Raw genomic sequence first — 16821 nt, 5'->3', positions numbered from 1 at the left:
ATAAAAAAATAAAATAACACCCCAGCGTCTCTGTTGTCCACTCTGGGGAGGGGCCAGAGAGAAGCCAGCGCGGCCTGCAGAAGCAGGGCCTGGGACTCAGCAGGACAAACTGGCTGGCAAGGCCCAGGGTGGTCTGAGGGCACCCACTTCTCCTCCTAGCAGGGGGGCTATTTCTCGTGGGCAAGGGCAGAAGCCCAGCCATGGACCTACAGCCATCTCTGCACCACTTCCTCCTCCGCCTGGAATTTTCAAAAGTCTTAGCTCCCTAAGAGCCTGCAGGATGGGCAGCAAAACACAGAGCCTGGGCCCTGGTGGGGGCCAGATACTCCCTAGCACCTGCCATGGGGGCAGAGGGGAAAGCGACCCCAGGTACCCCATGTCTTTCATCAGGATGCCCCAGCTCCAGTCCAGGTGGGAGCACCCCTTGGCACCCAAGCCAAGCCATGAGCCAATTACAGGAAAGATATAACACATCTCCTGAGGTTCAGGAATTCCAGCATTAGACAGTCATTCCTTCGGAAAGGATTGTTTGTGTTCAAAGGCCTTTCCAAAGATCTATGAACTCACGGGCATCTTAGCTAAGGGTAACACTAGTCAGGAGGATGTTATTGCTCAGTGGGTGCAGAGGTTCTGTTTGAGGTGATGAAAAACCGGGGTAATGGATATTGTTGACGGTAGCACAATATTTGTGAATGTACTGAACTGTACATTTCAAATGAGTTGAAACGGGAAATTCTGAGTTGTGTATATGTCACTGCAACAAAAAGCTTTTTTCAAAATAGGCATGTTGACACCAGAAAGGAACAATCTGGAGCCCCAGGCTTGAAAATGAGGGTCCCCAGGCAGGGCTGGATGACATTTGCAAGCGGGCAGGGGAGGTCTCGAGAATGTCGGGGACAGCGAATGCGGTTCCTGAAAGGGAAAGTGAGGGGCCAGGAACTCCGATGGGGCTCCAGCTTCTGTGTCATCCTAGCCTAGAACCCAGAGCTACCTCAGAGCCCAGAGTCAGGGGGACAGAAAGGGCCTTCCTGACTGGCCAGGGGTGCTGATGGCGGCTTCCCTCCACAGACCCTTGGATCTGCCCATGTTCCCCAAACATACCAGTCATCCCCTGCCTCTGCACGGGCTGCTCTTCTTGCTTGGGAAGCTTTCCCTCCTCCCTGCAAACTCTTGGCCATCCTTCAAGGCTCACAAGAAGCGCTACCCCCGGCCACCCACCCTCACCCCCAGGCAAGTCATTCCTTCTCTCCAGCTTCAAACCCTCACGACCCCAATGGAGCAAGGTACAGACCTTGGTGGAGTGAGGTGTAATGCACCTGTGTGCCCCCCTCAACCCTGGCAGGGGTTGAATCTAATTCACCTTTGGCTCCCCTGCACCTCTTGCTGAACCCAGGGTCCAGGAGAGGCCAGGAACCCAAATCGCGATGCCACCCTGGGGCCTTCTCACCACGTGGCTCCCAGCAAGCATCCCGGCCTCACCCGTTTCTCCATCTGCTGAGAAAATATTAATCACAGAAATAACAGAAGTGGCTCATGGTTACTGAGCACTTACCCGAAGGTCCCCCCATGCTTTATCTCCTTTCATCCTGATAAATCCAGCCTCCTCAAAGAAAACAAAAAGATAACCACTCCCATGAACTGATGTCGAATGACTAAACTGAGACCTTCCCAAACTGATAACAAGAAGCCAAATCAAACTCCTCCTCCTCCTTCCATGTTTCCCAGCTTGCAAACCTGCCTATATAGTCCCTTCCCCCTGCAATGGCCAGCGCCAATGCCATTTTGTGCGCTGCCCAGGCGGTTCCCTGTCTCTGCAAATAAACTTCAGCCTGAACTTCGTCTTGTCTCTGGTGGTCGGTTCCTCACACAGCCTCACCAACACTTTTATAAGGGAGCTACCATTGTTAGCCCTGCTGCGAACAGTGGCATAGAGAGGTTCCGTGAGTGGCCCAGGGGCACACAGCTAGTGAGGGAGGAGGCCGGAATTCAGACCCTTGGTTCCGGAGTCGCTGCTCTTAATCACTACAGGTCCTCCAGGGGGGTTGGAAGACGGTCAGGGGGACAGCTGTCAGGACAAGCCCTCAGAGGAAGAGAAGATCAGAGATTTTAAGGCCAGTGTTCCTGGGCCTTCTCTTTCCCCAGGTTCCAGCCAGGCCCAGGAAAGGTAGCAGGCCTCCTCCCACAAGGATCAGCCATGGCCCCACCGTGAAGCCAGCCGGGCTGCTCCCAGACCCGTCCCTGTGCTGAATGTCAGTTACAGGAAACAGAAAAGGCCCGTCTGCAAGAGCCTTGGCCCTGACACCGGGAGGTGGGGATAGGTGGGGGCGCAGCTGCCCGCTGGGAGGCGAGGGCCATGATTTGGGGCTATTCTTAGCAAACCACTGGCTCCCCTCCCAGAGGCCTGGCAGGAGGCAGGCCCGGGCTTCCACATGCCCTGCCTGCCATTTCCTGACCCTGAATGTCAGGTCCCACAGGGCTAAGTAGAGGCTGGTGGGCAGGGGGCAAGGATAAATCCCTCCCGCTTTCTCGCAAGAGGCACTCTAGTCTCTAGGGAAGAATCTAGACCTGACATCGTGGGATGGAGAACATCTTCTTAACCAAAAGGGGGATGTGAAAGGAAATGAAAAAAGCTTCAGTGGCAGAGAGATCCCAAAAGGAGCTGAGAGTTCGCTCTGGTGGACACTCTTACGCACAATATAGATAACCCTTTATAGGTTCTGATGAGTTGGAATAGCTAGCAGTAAATACCTGAATCAAACTACAACCCAGAACCCATAAATCTTGAAGACAATTGTATAAAAATGTAGCTTATGAGATGTGACAATGTGACTGGGAAAGCTGTATGGACCACACTCCCCTTTGTCCAGTGTATAGATGGATGAGTAGAAAACTAAGGGCAAAAGAAAAAAACAAAAACAAAAAAAACACACCCACTGTTCTTTTTTAAGTTTAATTGTTCTTTTTCACTTTAATTTTTATTCTTATTATTTTTGTGTGCGTGGTAATGAAAATGTTCAAAAATTAATTTTGGTGATGAACGCACAACTATATTAATGGTACTGTGAACAATTGATTGCATGCTTTGTATGACTGCATGGTATGTGAATATATCTCAATAAAAGTGAATTAAAAAAAAAAAAAAGAGGCACCCCAACCTGCCCAGCGTCCCCCAGTGGCCAGCCCAGACAGCCTCCAGGGTAGACAAGAGCCTCTGCCGGGCCCCAGGCCCAGGGCCACGCACCTGACAGCTGAAGAAGCTCTGCAGAGTCTCAGCCTCAAGGAAAGGCTCAGAATCCAAGCCCCCACTGACCGAGTGCTCACTATGCCAGGAACCAGGCTGTGCTTTCCACCCATCTCACATTTAACCCTCACAGTATCCCCAAGGGGCAGGTGGTTACTGGCCCCATTTTAAAGACAGGAAACCAAGAAATGAAGGAACTTGCCCAAGGTAGCAGATGAGCTAGTGACCAAGCTGCACCCAGAATCTGAGATAAATCACCAGATGAACAGAGGAAACATTCCTGGAGCCAGAAGGTGGGGGGCACCCTTCCCTGTGCAAGCCCAGGGCTTAGGGGAGGAGTCCACACCAGAAGGCAACACTTCTCATCAAAGACCCAGCTGCATTTCTATACGTTCTACCCCAGAGACCCCCCCATCCATGCCAGAGACCCTCATGCTTGGGCTCAGAAGGAGAATCCCACAGCCAGGTTCCTCCCTAACCTGGAAGGCTAAAAAAAAAAAAAAAAAGTTGGTGCTCCCTACCTGGGCCACACAGCCTCCCTTCAAGAAGCTTCCAGTGACCCAGGGAAGATGAGACTCAAAGGTTCAAGGAGCCCCCTGCCAGTGCTTAAGGCATGAAACTTAGGGGGTGGGGAGGCCAAATGACCCTCAAGTATAACGGAGGATACTGAGCCCCCATCTTCAAATCCCAAAGTGGGACTCGAGACACAAGGCCACACCACAGAACACTGGTAGCACCATCCCAAACAGGACAACTTCCAGGTAGGATGGCTCCATGGAGTAACCGGGATGGCTGAGCATCAGCATGCACCTCTCTCTGTGTCCTTGGCCTCTGCTGGCAGGTCTGTAGATATATATGACCCACAGCCAACTCCATATCTGCCCAAGTACATAAGTCACATCTGTATGTCCCCATGTCCCCAGCACACATCCATGTTTGCTTCAGTGTATTGGCCCAAATGTCTGCCCGCTCACTCCCCGGCTTCTCCCGTGGGTAGGTGTGAATCCATGTGACATGTGTTGTGTGTCTGTCTAGCTACGTATCTGTGTCCCTGTGTGATCTGTGTCTATGTGCTCATCTTTGTCTGACCCTGCACATGTCAGTGCCCCTGTGTGCCGTCATTGTCTGGGCACACCTGGCCATGTAAACTTCTGTGTCACCAGGTGACTTGACCAGCTCCAGTCTTCCTGTGTCTGTCCCAGTGCACGTCTGTGAGTAGGGTGGAAGCAGAAAGAGTTTGTGCCTCTCAGTTTGTGCCCACGCATCTGTAAACCTGAGCGTGCACACCCGCCTCTGCCCACACGCACATCCCCACCTATGCCTGTGTGAACCGACTCTGTGTGTACCATCTTTGGAGGTAGGTGGGTGTGTTCCTCCAAGTCCTCCCAGAGCTGGCCAAGGGCGGCGGGGAGAGCTTAGCAGCTCCCACTCCCTGACAAGCACCAAGGCCGTGGGCATGAGCACATTGCCACCTCCACAAAGTGTTCCAGAAAAGCAGAAACCTGCCAGAGACAATCGGGGGGAAGCACACACTGCCAGGGGACCGGGCAGAGCCCCAAACACAGAACCTCACCGAGGTGACCACCCCACTCCAAGAGCCCCCCAGGGAGGGCTGCCCTCAGAGGAAACAGTGTCTGGCCCAGTGCCTCCAGCCTCTCAACCTCACCCCCACCCACCCCAGCAAGGGAGGCCCTTCAGGAAGGAAGTGAGGACTTCCTCCTGCTTGCCTCTCAACCTCCCGTAAGGCTGGTCCTAGACCCCAAACCTCAGAAGCCCAGGGCAGCTAGGAGAGTCCCGTGCTCAGCCAACCTGAGAGAAACCAAATGGGTTTCTCAAATAACCCACCAACAGGAAAAAAAAAAAAAAACACCCTGGGAAAGGGAAGGGCACATTAACAGAGAAGATTCTCCTCAGCCCACCGGCTGCTCCCCAACCCTGGAGGTGGTGAGAGGTCCTAACTACTCACAGGTAATAGGCAGGGGTGTGTTTTGAGCTAGAACATTTTAAACACATCTGCATGGTGGCCTAAGGACTGGACCCCAGCTCCCCCAGCTCCCCCATTTAGCATTTCAAGTGCAGCCCTTGGCATTTCCACTACCAGCCACCCAGGACAGGTATGGAAACCTCATACCAGCTACCTTTCTGTGTGTTTATATTTTCTTTCCCATGGGGCTGAGCCACATGAGGACAGAACCCTCCAACGCCTCCCAGCACCCACACCCTCCCTGGGCATAGCCCAGTGCCTGGCATTAAGAGGGGCTCTGTAAGGAAGCCAAGAGCTTGGTGTCTGGACCTCTGGTTGGGGGGACAGATGAGCCCAGAAGCCTCCTTAGGAAGGCCAGGAAGCTTTTTCTCCATTGCTGACTCTCCAAGAGCCAAACCTGTTCCAACCATCCTGGCCTTTTGAAAGAGTGGGGTGCAGCCGGTCTCCCTCTCACCACGCTCGGCTTTCTGACAAGTCACTGCCCCCTCAGGAGCAGTCTCTGAAGTTCTGGCCGCCGGAGGTGGAGGGCCTGACAGGCCAACAAGCCAAACTGGAGCCCACTGGGACCTCAGACTCTTGGCCCTCCCCGGGCCTCGAGCCCCCTAAAGAACAGCCCAGGGAACCCAGATCTGGATTGTAGCACCGCCTCCCTCCCCCAAACTTCTCAGGACCCGGGCTTGAGGCCCTGTCCCCATGCTAGAAATGAAGAGCCAGGATCTGGCCAGCCCATGCTTATCCCAGTCAAGGAAATCTCCAAAGATGGGAGCAGCCCAAAGCCCGGGATACAAAACCCCCCAGTAACTGCTTGCTCTTCAGTATCTGAGATCTCGCTTCCCTCCCAGGAACCACTACTGTGTGGGTTTGGGATGGGTAAGAGGAAAGGGGAGCTCCGGGATCTCCGCTCTACGAGGAGCCCATGGAAGTGTGGGTTCTCGGGGGGTGGGTGTGGAGGAGTGGGTGGTCGGAGCAGCCCCGGGCTGTGGGTGCCCGAAGGACTCCCAGATCCACCCTCCCCCTGCCACCCCGGGGCCCGGACGCGTCGGTACCTGTCTGCCCGCAGCTTGTAAGGGCATCCGCCCTCCTGCAGCCGGCGCGCTGTGCCCGGAGTGCGGGCGCCGAGGCAGGGAGCGGAGGGGCTCGCCCGGCGCGGGCTCCGACTCGCTCCTCCCAACTTCCCCAGCCCATCCGAGGGCAAAGGCGGCTCCGGAGGCGGGCAGGCCGGGCGGGGCGAGGAGAGGGCCACAAGAGCGAGAGCCCGCGCTCGGCGGCGGTGGCAGCTGCGTGCCCCGCGCCCCCCGCGCCAAGGGGCGGACCCGGCCCGGCCGCCAATCACCGGCGCCAGGCCCGCAGGAGCCCCGGCCCCAGTCGCGGAGAGGGCGGGGGGCTCGGATTTAAAGACACACTCACCCCAGCCGGGTCCCGATTTGCATCCTAGGGCCGGGGCACAGGCGCTAGGAGAGCACTGCCGGCCCCACCTGCCCCGGCGCCGCTTCCCCCTCCGCGCCACCCCCACCCCTCATCCCCCCACCCTCCCAACCTCCGCGAGGAGGAAAAGTTTGGGGCGGGGGTAGACTGTCTGGGAAGCCAGTTCCTCTTTCCTTGGCATTGGCTCGGCTCGTTCCGGAAGATGCCCGAACCCTGCATCCAGCCTCCCTCGCTGGAGAAAGCAGCACAGCGCTCTAGGCGTCACACCTTTTCCCGGGCTCCAGCTCGCCGTCGGGCGGAGGTCTGCGGGCCTGGGCTTCCCTCGCGGCTCTCTGCTCCAAAAAAAGCCAGGCCGAGCCTCGACGGGACGGAGCTCCGACCCAGCCTCGCTCTCTGTGCTGTGCAACCTGAACCAGGCGGTTGCCCTCTCTGGGCCTGAGCTTTCCCAGCTGTTAGAGGGCAGGTTCCTAAAGAGCAGATGGCCCGATCAACTGTGGACTTTCCCAAACCCTGGAATCGGGATTTTTCCTGGCCGCTCAGCGAGACGCTCCCCCTCGGCCCCAGGAGGTGAACAGCAAAGTAGAAGCTCCGGAAGGGGAGGAGGGGACTCCGCCCCCACCCCAGGGGTCTTGCGGGCCGGGGCCCCTCGGGGGAACTGCCCCGGCCTCCCGCCGCGGAGGTCCCACCCTGGGCTCACACGCCCCCGCGGGCACCCACGTGCGTCCACTCTCTCGCTGCTGCTTCCTCCCGGGAAGGCCGGCTTTGTCGTGCTTGATGAGTCACTTCCTCCCTCTCCGCTCCGCACTCCGGAAATCCTCCTTCCTCACCTGCCCACTACCTGCCCCGCTCCCTCCTAAGTCCCGGAAATCAAGGCTGGAGCGGTTGTGAGGGGGTGAGGGGGTGAAGCCTGGGATGCTCCAGGATGAAGGCAGCTCAGGCCCCATCTCTGTCGGAAGTCCCGCCGAGGGCGCTGGGCTGGGAGTGGGGCAACCAACCCCAGTGGTTCCCAGTTTGGAGAACAGGACTAGCTCTCATTTATGGTGCTCTGACAGTTTTAAGTGCTTCACCTTGATTATTTTAGGAAGGGAAGTACTTTTATCATCCCTATTTTATGGACAAGGAAACTGAGGCCCAGGGAAGACTTGCCCTAAGCTCCAGGCCTCCTCCTGCTCCACCCAAGGTGCATGAGCAGAGAGGGACAGAGAAAGTCCAGGAGTGGCCTTGAGAAGCAGACCCAACCCTAGAGTCTTCCAGACTCCAGACTTCTTGGGGATCCTCTGCTGCAGTTTGGGCTGAGAGAGTGGCCCAGATAGATAGGCTCACATTGGCTCACTGTTTACTGGTGTGTGGTCAGGGTCAAGTGGTATAATTTCTCTGATCCCCAAGTTCCTCATCCATAAGATGGCCCTACCCTCCTTCAAAGAGGTGCTTAAGGAGCCAGTGAGCTAGGGCATGTGATGCCCAGGCAGAGTGTAGGGCTCCACGCTTGGTTGCAGTTTCCTTCCTTCCTCTTCTAGCCATGACCCCATATTCCTACCCCCTTCCCATCAGATTCCCCAGCTGAGGTCCCACCATCCTGAGGAAGCTGTGTTCCAGCATCATGTCCACCTCATGACCAGGACTAGGTTAGGATGTACATGCACAAGTGTTTGCACACACACACTAACACACTCATACTCTGCTTCCCCATCCTCTCACCCTTCTCCCACCACCCAACAGATGCTTGGGTCCTCAGCTGCCTGCCTCTCTAGACAGAGTTCCTGGAGGACCAGAGCCGTGTCTAACTGGCTTCTGTATTCCCCATGCACTCGGGAGTGTGGCTGTTGAACCTAGTAGAAAAGCCCAGGGCAGAGATACCCTCAGGAGAGACAGCAGTCAGGGCCCTTGGGCTCCAGCAGACATCCTCAGGGCTCAGCTGATAGGCCTCAGAAGTGGGGGGCTGAGGGCTTGGAGGTGTCTCAGAAGTAGGCCATAGACTGCATCCAAACCACTGTCCCCAGCCTCACCAGCCCACCCCTAAGCCCCCAGAGGTTTTGCCAGTCCCTGCTCAGAGCAGCAACTCTTGCATCCCTGACTGCCCACTGGCTATCGGGCTGGGTATCCCCTAACCACAAGGGGTTCAGGACCAGATCTGCCCCACCCTGAGCCCCAGGGGAGGAAGGGGTCTGAGAGTTGAGGAAGAGAAGAAGGAAGTGGCACAGAGCAGCTCTAGGCATACCCAAGAGAAGGCACTCTGCCCGCTCTTTCCAGTCCCGGACGAGAGTAGAGGGAAAGAATCATTTGGGCCACTCTCTCAGCCCAAACTGCAGCAGAGCCTCCCCAAGTCTAGAACCTCAGTGCAGAAGCCTATAAGTCCTCTAAGAAAGGATCCATGGTCCCATAACTGGAACTCAGAAACTAGAGGACTCAGGACCTACCCCCAATTCATCCCCACATTCCCCACCAGTGCCACAAACATCCCACACCCCACACATGCGAGCACCCAAGACGTAAGCTTATCATCTAAAGAATGCCAGGGCCACATGGGTATCACTGTATAAATGTGTGCATGTGTTGTGGACACATGTGTGCACACATATGTGCTTGTGTGTGAACTCACATTTGCAGGGATGTGAATAAGGGTATACATGGTTGTGCAAGTGTCTAGCAGGCAAGTGGGAGTGAGTGTGGCTATGCTAGTGAGCATGTGTGTATGTATGGGATGTGTAGCTCACACACACAAACTAACCCACCACCAAAACCAGAGGAGCTGCTGCTGCAAAGAATAATGAGCAGCCCCAATACTCACTCACACTTCCTGGAGACGAGCCTGTGGCTGTCTGCAGCCCCCTCGGCCCAAGCAAGCTGGTGTTCTTGGGAGAAGGCTTCCAAGTGTGAATACCTTGTGCAGACACATGAGCTGTGGGAACCCCAAATTCCTCCATGGCAACACTCAAGCCAAGAATTATTTCCTGACAGGCTCAAACACTCTCCGGAAGACAGAGGAGCTGGGTTCAGACCAGCAAAGATGAGACTTGACAAAAGATGGGATACAGGCCTTACTGCGCCTCTCTGCTTCCTGCTAACGCTGAGACGGCCACAGGCTGGGTCCAGCTGGGCCCAAGGAAAGGACAGTGTCAGGGCAGGGAGCTGACCTGGCCTTGCTCTTGTGGCCACGTTATTGTCAAGAACAAGGGCCCTCCTGGCTGGGTATCCTGGGGCCAGAAGTCTCCTCCTGAGCCAGGTGGTCTCTGAGCTACAGGTAACTTCCCTGATGCCTCAGTCCCAACACAGATGGATTCCCTGTCTGCCCTCCCAGGCCCACAGACCCATCTCAGGACCCAGCATCCCTTGTTTCCTTGTTTATTCAGCACTGCCCCCACCCCTGCCTCCACCCCTCTGTGTGCAGTCCAGGGGCTTTGAGCAGGGCAGACACGGGCCTGAATCTTGCTCCACAGCCTTATTGTGACCTATCATACAGGTCACCATGTTTCTCATTTTGCTCATCTGTAAAATGGTGCAAAGAGCAGTTCCTGCCTCCCAGAAATGTCTAGAGGATTAAATGGGTGCCTGGTTCTCAGTGAGTTGCTCACCGATGACAGCTCTTGCTGTTGTTACTATTATTGCCACCCAAACTCACACTCGGACCTAGCCCTGAGCCATGCCAGGGCAGAGGGATCCTTTGAGTCCAAGTTCCGCCTCCTCCAGACAGCCTCCCCTAATCTGCATGTGCTGGTTTGGATGTATTATGTCCTCCAAAATGCCATGTTCTTTAATGCAATCTTGTGGGGGCAGACGTATCAGTGTTGATTAGATTGGAACCTACTGATTGTTTCCATGGAGATGTGACTAGTAACACCTTTGATTAGGGTTGGCCTATTGATGGGATTGTTTCCATGGAGGTGTGGCCCCACCCATTCAGCTTAGGTCTTGATTTAATCACTGGAGCCCTATCAAAGCTCAGAAACAGGACTTCAGAGAAGCTGCAGCTGAGAGACACATTTTGAAGATGGTCATTGAAAGCTGAGACACACATTTTGGAGAACGCCATTTTGAAATGCAACCTGGGAGCAAGCAGACGCCAGCCATGTGCCTTCCCAGCTAACAGAGGTTTTCCAGATGCCAATGGCCTTTCTCCAGTGAGGGCACCCTATTGTTGATGCCTTACCTTGGACACTTTATGGCCTTAATACTGTTAACTTTGTAACCAAATAAACCCCCTTTATAAAAGCCATTCCATTTCCGTTGTTTTACATAACGGCAGCATTTTAGCAAACTGAAACACTGCACCTCATTCCCTGGCTTCTCTGCTCTGGACTCCTTCTGTCTGTACCACCAGGCAGGGCCCTGAGATCCAAGCACCCCTGCCTGGCACAGAATATACAGAACACATGTTCAATAGCTGGCATCAAAATTATCAGCAGGATTGTTAATGTTATCAGTTATACCCTGCTTTGGATCTAGGTTCAACTCCCACCTCCCTGATTCACACACTAGGTTCAAACTTTTCAAAGTTTCGGTCCAAACATTTTGACCAAAATCCAAAGTAAGAAAATAAATTTATGTTGGGACCAGATACACAAATATGTGAGTGTGTGTTTCACAAAAAATACTTGGCCTTCCTGCGTGTGATACTTTCTGATACTTTCTATTCTATCCTATCCAATTTCTTTTTGTGATTGCTGATTGCCGTGCACTAAACCGGTTTTCCCCGTGACCTGAAGTTTGAAAATGCTGCAGAGAGGAGTTGTTCCCTGAGAGCAGGGACCGGATCCCCCTACCCTCCCTAACCCCAGCCCCGCTCAGGGCCTGACTGCAGAGTGCTCAGGACATAGGGGAGGAAGGCAGTTCCACCTCCAGAACATTCATGATGGTAGCACAGCATTGTAAGTGTAATGAACAAAGCTGAGTGTGAGTGTGGTTGAAAGAGGAAGGCTAGGGGCATGTATGGCACCAGAAGGAAAGACAGAGGACAAAAACTGAGACTGTATAACTTAGCGAAACCTAGAGCGGATAATGATGGTAACTAATTGTACAATTATAAGAAAGTTTTTACATGAGCGAGAACAAATGTATGTCACCATTACAAGGTGTTAAAAATAGGGTGGCATTTGGAAAAAAATACAATTAATGAAAATTAGGGTCTGTGGTTAACAGTAACATTGTAATATTCTTCCATTAATTGTAACAAAGGCAATATCTCAAAGCTAAATGTCTGTAAAAGGGGAATATAAGGGAAGGGTATGGGATTTTTTTTTTTTTAATTTCCTCTTTTTTTCTTTCTTTGTGGAAGAAATGGAAATGTTCTCATATAGATTGTGGTGGTGAATGCATAACTATGTCATTATACCAGGAGCCCAGTTAGGATGGGTTGTATGGTGTGTGAATAAAACTGTTTAAAAAATAAACAGAAACGTACAAGTGCTGGAGAAGATGTGGAGAGAGACGTATACTCTATTCAGCATTGGTAGGGAAGTAGAATGGTGCAGCCCCTCTGTAGGGCAGTGCAGTGGTTCCACAGGAGGCTAAGTATAGGGTTGCCATAAGATCCTGCAACCCCGTCGTTACTAGGTATATACTCAGAAGTATTGAAAGCAAGATCATGAATAGATATTTGCACACTGATGTTTATGGCAGCATTATTCACAATTGCCAATGTATGGAGATGACCCAAGAGTCCATCGACTGATGAGCAGCAGGGCAACCTGTGGTGTATACATACAATGGAATGTTGTGCGGCTGCAAGAAAGAAATGAAGTCGTGACGCATGCAACAAGGTGAATGAACCTTGAGGACATTATGTTGAGTGAAATAAGCCAGAAACAAAGGGACAAATATTGTAAGGTCTTGCTAATATAAGCTAACTATAAAGAGAAAACTCTGAGAATTAAATTAGAGCACATGGGTTATCAGGAGATAGACAGTGGGCAGAGATTGGACAATCAATGATCCAAGGAGAACAGAGTGTTCGATAAGGCTCACTGTAAAGGTTTGGAAATCAATAGCACACTCCTGATAATGGCACAGTACTGTAAGTGTAATTAACAAAGCAGAGTGTGAGTATGGTTGAAAGTGGAAAGCTAGAGTCATGTATGTCACCAGAAGGAAAGCTAGAGGATAAAAACTGAGACTGTATAACTTAGCAAAATCCAGAGTGGACAATGATGGTGGTTAACTGTATAAACATGAGAGTTCTTGAATGAACTAGAACAAACACACGTCCACTATCACAAGATGTTAATGATAGGGTGTTATATGGGAAAAATTTAATTAATGTAAACTAAGGTCTATAGTTAACAGTAACATTGTAATACTCTTTCATTAATGGTAACAAAAGCAGTATACCAAAGCTAAATGTCAAACATAAGGGGATATAAGGGGTATGGTATTTTTTTCCTTCAGAAGAAATGAGAATGTTCTTATATTGAGTGTAGTGGTGAATACATAGCTATGTGATTATACCAAAAGCCATTGACTGTACACTGAGGATGGACTGTATGATGTGAATAAAACTGTCTGACAAAAGAGAAGAACCTATGGGGAGAACTCACTGTCAGAGGAGGGGGAAAGAAAAGGGGGACAGAATCTGGTCCATTCATTCAATAAGTATATCATTCATTTGGTAGCCAGTCATTCAACAAACTTTTTCTGGAGCCCCTTCTATAGCCTAAGCCTTGAGCAGTGAATCGGGCAGACAAGGTCCCATCCTGATGGTGTTGACATTTGGGCCTGGGGAGGGGGATGGGAGTGGGCTATAAACAAGTAAACAAAAACAGAAGCAAGATCATTTCCTAGCGATTCATGCCATGAAGAAAATAATACACCAGAATGGTATAGGAAAGTATTTTGGAAGGGATGTTTTAGAAATAATGGGGGTCTCTGCACCTCAGGTGCTCATCTGTCAAATGGCAATGATGCCACTTACACTTCCAGGCAGTTGAGGGGCTTAAGTCGGGGAACTGAATTCTAAGTCTGCAGCACAGTGCCTGGAACAGAGGGGCTCTTGTCATCATAATCATAAGTATGATTGAAAGCAGGCTGTGATAAGTTCCATAGGGCATAAGACTGCACTGGTAGTTCAAGGTGAGAGGACGGTGCTGACCACAGCCCATGGCTCTTGCCCGGGGCCCACACGTGCGCTGACTTGCCCTCCCCGTGACCCAGCCCAGCCTGCTCCAGCTGTCCTCTTTCCAAAGGCTGGAGCAATGTTGGGGATTGAATCATGTCCCCCACAAAAGGAATGCTCAGGTCCCAATTCCTGGACCTGTGGGTGTGAACCCATTGGTAAACAGAACCTATGAAGATGTTATTAGTTAAGGGGTGCCTGGTGGCCTTAATCCAACATGGCTGAAGTCCTTACAAACAAAGGAAATTTCACATAGAAAGGGAAACCACGGGGAGCAGCCAGAAGCTGGAAGTCAACAGAGCCCGGAAGAGAAAGGAGAAGATACCTCCGTTTGCACTGCCATGTGACAAAAGCCAAGGAACCCCAAAGATTGCCGCCAGCCAGAAGATACTGACCCCAGGAAGAAGCAGGCCTTCTAGCCTCTGAAACTGTGGGTCAGTAAATTTCTGTTGTTAAGCCCACCCATTGAATGGCATTTGTTTGAGCAGCTGAGAAACTAAAACAGGCACTGAAGAGTTAACCTCTTTCTAGTGGGGTGTCCCAGACCACGTAGGGACAGCTACCCCATACCCCCAGACCTTCCCCACCCAACCCACCCGGGTCCTCAGTGGATTCCCAGTTGTCAGCCTATGCCTGGGAGCCTGTGTCCCAGGAACACGGATGCTGAGCCTCCAGCAAGACAGCAAGAGGGTGACAGAGTTGAACCCCACTCCCAGGGAATGGCTGAAGGGTCTGGGTTGTCCACCTGGAGCAGAGAAGCCTCAAGGGGCAGGCTGCTATCTTCCAGTGCCCACAGGACTGTCAGGGAGAGAGTGAGGACCCACAGCCAGGCAGCTGACCTTGTCTCAGGATTTGCTGCTCAAGCATCCCACCTCCATGCAACACTGTTCTTTAAGCACCTGCTATATGCCCAACCAAGGTCTCAGGGCACGGAGATGACCGAGACCCGCCGTGCCTTCACGGTGCTCACAGACCCTGGGAGGGGCAGGCGAGTAAATGGATCATTTCAGAGCAGTGTGCTTTGTGCAGGGGGGAGTCAGAATCAGGGCTCTGGGGGAGCTTGGACACGTGCTCCTCCAGGTCAGTGGGGGTGAAAGTGGAAGCCCTCCCAGGGCCCTGACCACTGGAATAAGGTGCAGTGACCCATTCTGTCTCGGCAAGTCACTTATCCCCTCTGAGCCTCTGTTTCCACATCAATAAAATGGGGATAGTCATACCTGCCTTGAAAGGGTTTTGAGATTAAATGAACTAAAAAATGCAAAGCCCTTCACTAGCTGTCCAGAAGGAAGCTCAGTGCACAGCAGGGGCTGTAGTTACTTCATCACTTCAGAAGACCCAGGCTGCAGCACTGTCCTGTTCTCATCTGCCCCCTCCCTTGGTCAGCACTTTTTTGCCCCCCCCCCCCAGGAACTCACAGAGAATCCCCCACCCCCAATGCTATAGTGTTCCAAGCTGACGGGTCTCACTGTAGCACCCCAGGCCCTGCACATTGGGGATAATGGAGGCTGGGGGAGACTGCCAAACCCTGCAGCAGGGCGACCATCCATCCCTAAATAAACAGCCTGTCACTCCTTCCCCCCCTTCCCATTTCTCTCCTTTAAATAACCCAGATCTGTTGCCCAGTTGTCTCCAAGCAACACCACTCAGGGCTCTCAAGGATGCCTCACTCAGAGGGAACCATTTATGAAAATGTTGCAGGGAAGGTGGGGGCGGAAAAGGAGCTAGGAGGCCTGACACCTCCTCCAGGCTGCCCAGGAGCCTTTGCTTGGTGGGGTTTGGATCCCCAGAAAGGGCTCCTGGTCTGAGCCCTCAGGGGACCAGTGGGCAGGGCTGAGTGTTTGCTCCCCCAGAAGCATTCAAGGAGAGGTGGAAGAAGATCCCAGATTCTATGAAGCTTTGGACATACAGGAGCTGATGCTGGGCCTGGAAAAATTCACTGGCTTGGACTCTGCCTCCTGGCTTCTAATCTCAGCACCAACAATAACTTCTGTGTTATTCTGGTCAGGTTGCCCACCCTCTCTGAGCCTCAAAGAACCTCAGTGTCAGAAAATAGCTCTGATGATGGACGGAAAAGAGGCCTGCTCACACTTTTTAGCAGTGTCTATCCAATGACCAGCGCACAGACCCTTTGCCTCAGCAATTCCCTTTCTAGGAATTCAGCCTAGAAATGTGCTTGCACATGTGCAAATTGGCAAATGTACAAAGTCATTTGTAGTGTGCCATGGTGAAAGATTGGAAATAACCTAAAGATCTGTCAATAGAGAGAAGATTGATTAGATAAACTATGGAATCTCCAAAAAAAGAGAAATGCCATGCAGCTATTGCAAAACAGGAGGCTGGTATATATGTGCTGATAGGAAATGAACTCTAGGGCAGGGAGCAAGGTCCAGAAGTGGACATGGACAAGGCCGGTCAGGGTGGCGCTGTCCATGATAGTGGGATGCTAGCTACAGGCAACCTTGATACCCATCTCTAGGGGATCAGATAAGTCATGTGGATTCTAAACACGGAATCCTGTCCGATACTCAAACCCAACAACCCAGCTGCACACGCAGAAGCATGGAGAGAGCTTGAGAAGACAGTACCCAGGGATAAGGGTCATACATAGAACTGACTAGCCATATAATAATATTTTTGCAAATTAACAACACATCCACAGAACAATACCAAAGGATTTTTAAATACAAATATGTGTATTATACGAAAACGTTTATCAAACGCACGACCATGGGTGTCTATGAGAAAAAGGAATGCAATGAAGGGAAAATAAAACAAACACACCAGGAAGTCCTCACATATATTAATGATGATATAATATGCTACAGATTAAGGAAAATCATTTACTCAACTCTGCACCTGCAGTAAGAAGAAGGGAAGGAAGAGGGGCAGAGAGCAAGAGTGAGAGGAGGAAATTGCAGAAGAGTTTCTCATTTTCTAGCACTGAAAGGGATGTGAAAAGGATATATGACAATTATATACTCAAACCCACTCACACATATGCGCACACACACTCCTGTGTCTACATTGTCTCTGGAAGGACATAAGAAACTGGTGCCTTTCGGAGGA

The 16821-nt window shown here is 52.0% G+C and overlaps 1 protein-coding gene across 3 annotated transcripts in view; it reads right to left on the bottom strand.

The window, feature by feature from the left end:
- The window catches only part of PALD1 (phosphatase domain containing paladin 1), an 87962-nt gene extending 81312 nt beyond the window's left edge, over window positions 1–6650 (bottom strand). The window contains exon 1 of one of the 3 annotated variants that reach the window (XM_037804799.1): window positions 6633–6650. Coding sequence is in view for 2 of the 3 variants with exons in the window: in XM_037804798.1 (XP_037660726.1) it covers window positions 6272–6410 (139 nt within the window). In the remaining variant the exon portion in view is untranslated. Of the gene's footprint in view, window positions 1–6271; window positions 6502–6632 lie in introns of those variants that run through there. The other 2 variants (XM_037804798.1, XM_037804797.1) reach the window with 2 other exon arrangements.
- Window positions 6651–16821: the final 10171 nt, after the last annotated feature.

Source organism: Choloepus didactylus, chromosome 15 (genome assembly GCF_015220235.1).
Source record: "Choloepus didactylus isolate mChoDid1 chromosome 15, mChoDid1.pri, whole genome shotgun sequence".
Lineage (NCBI taxonomy): Eukaryota > Metazoa > Chordata > Mammalia > Pilosa > Megalonychidae > Choloepus > Choloepus didactylus.
Note: the sequence above shows the minus strand (reverse complement) of the source record. Positions and strands in the feature narration are given on the sequence as shown.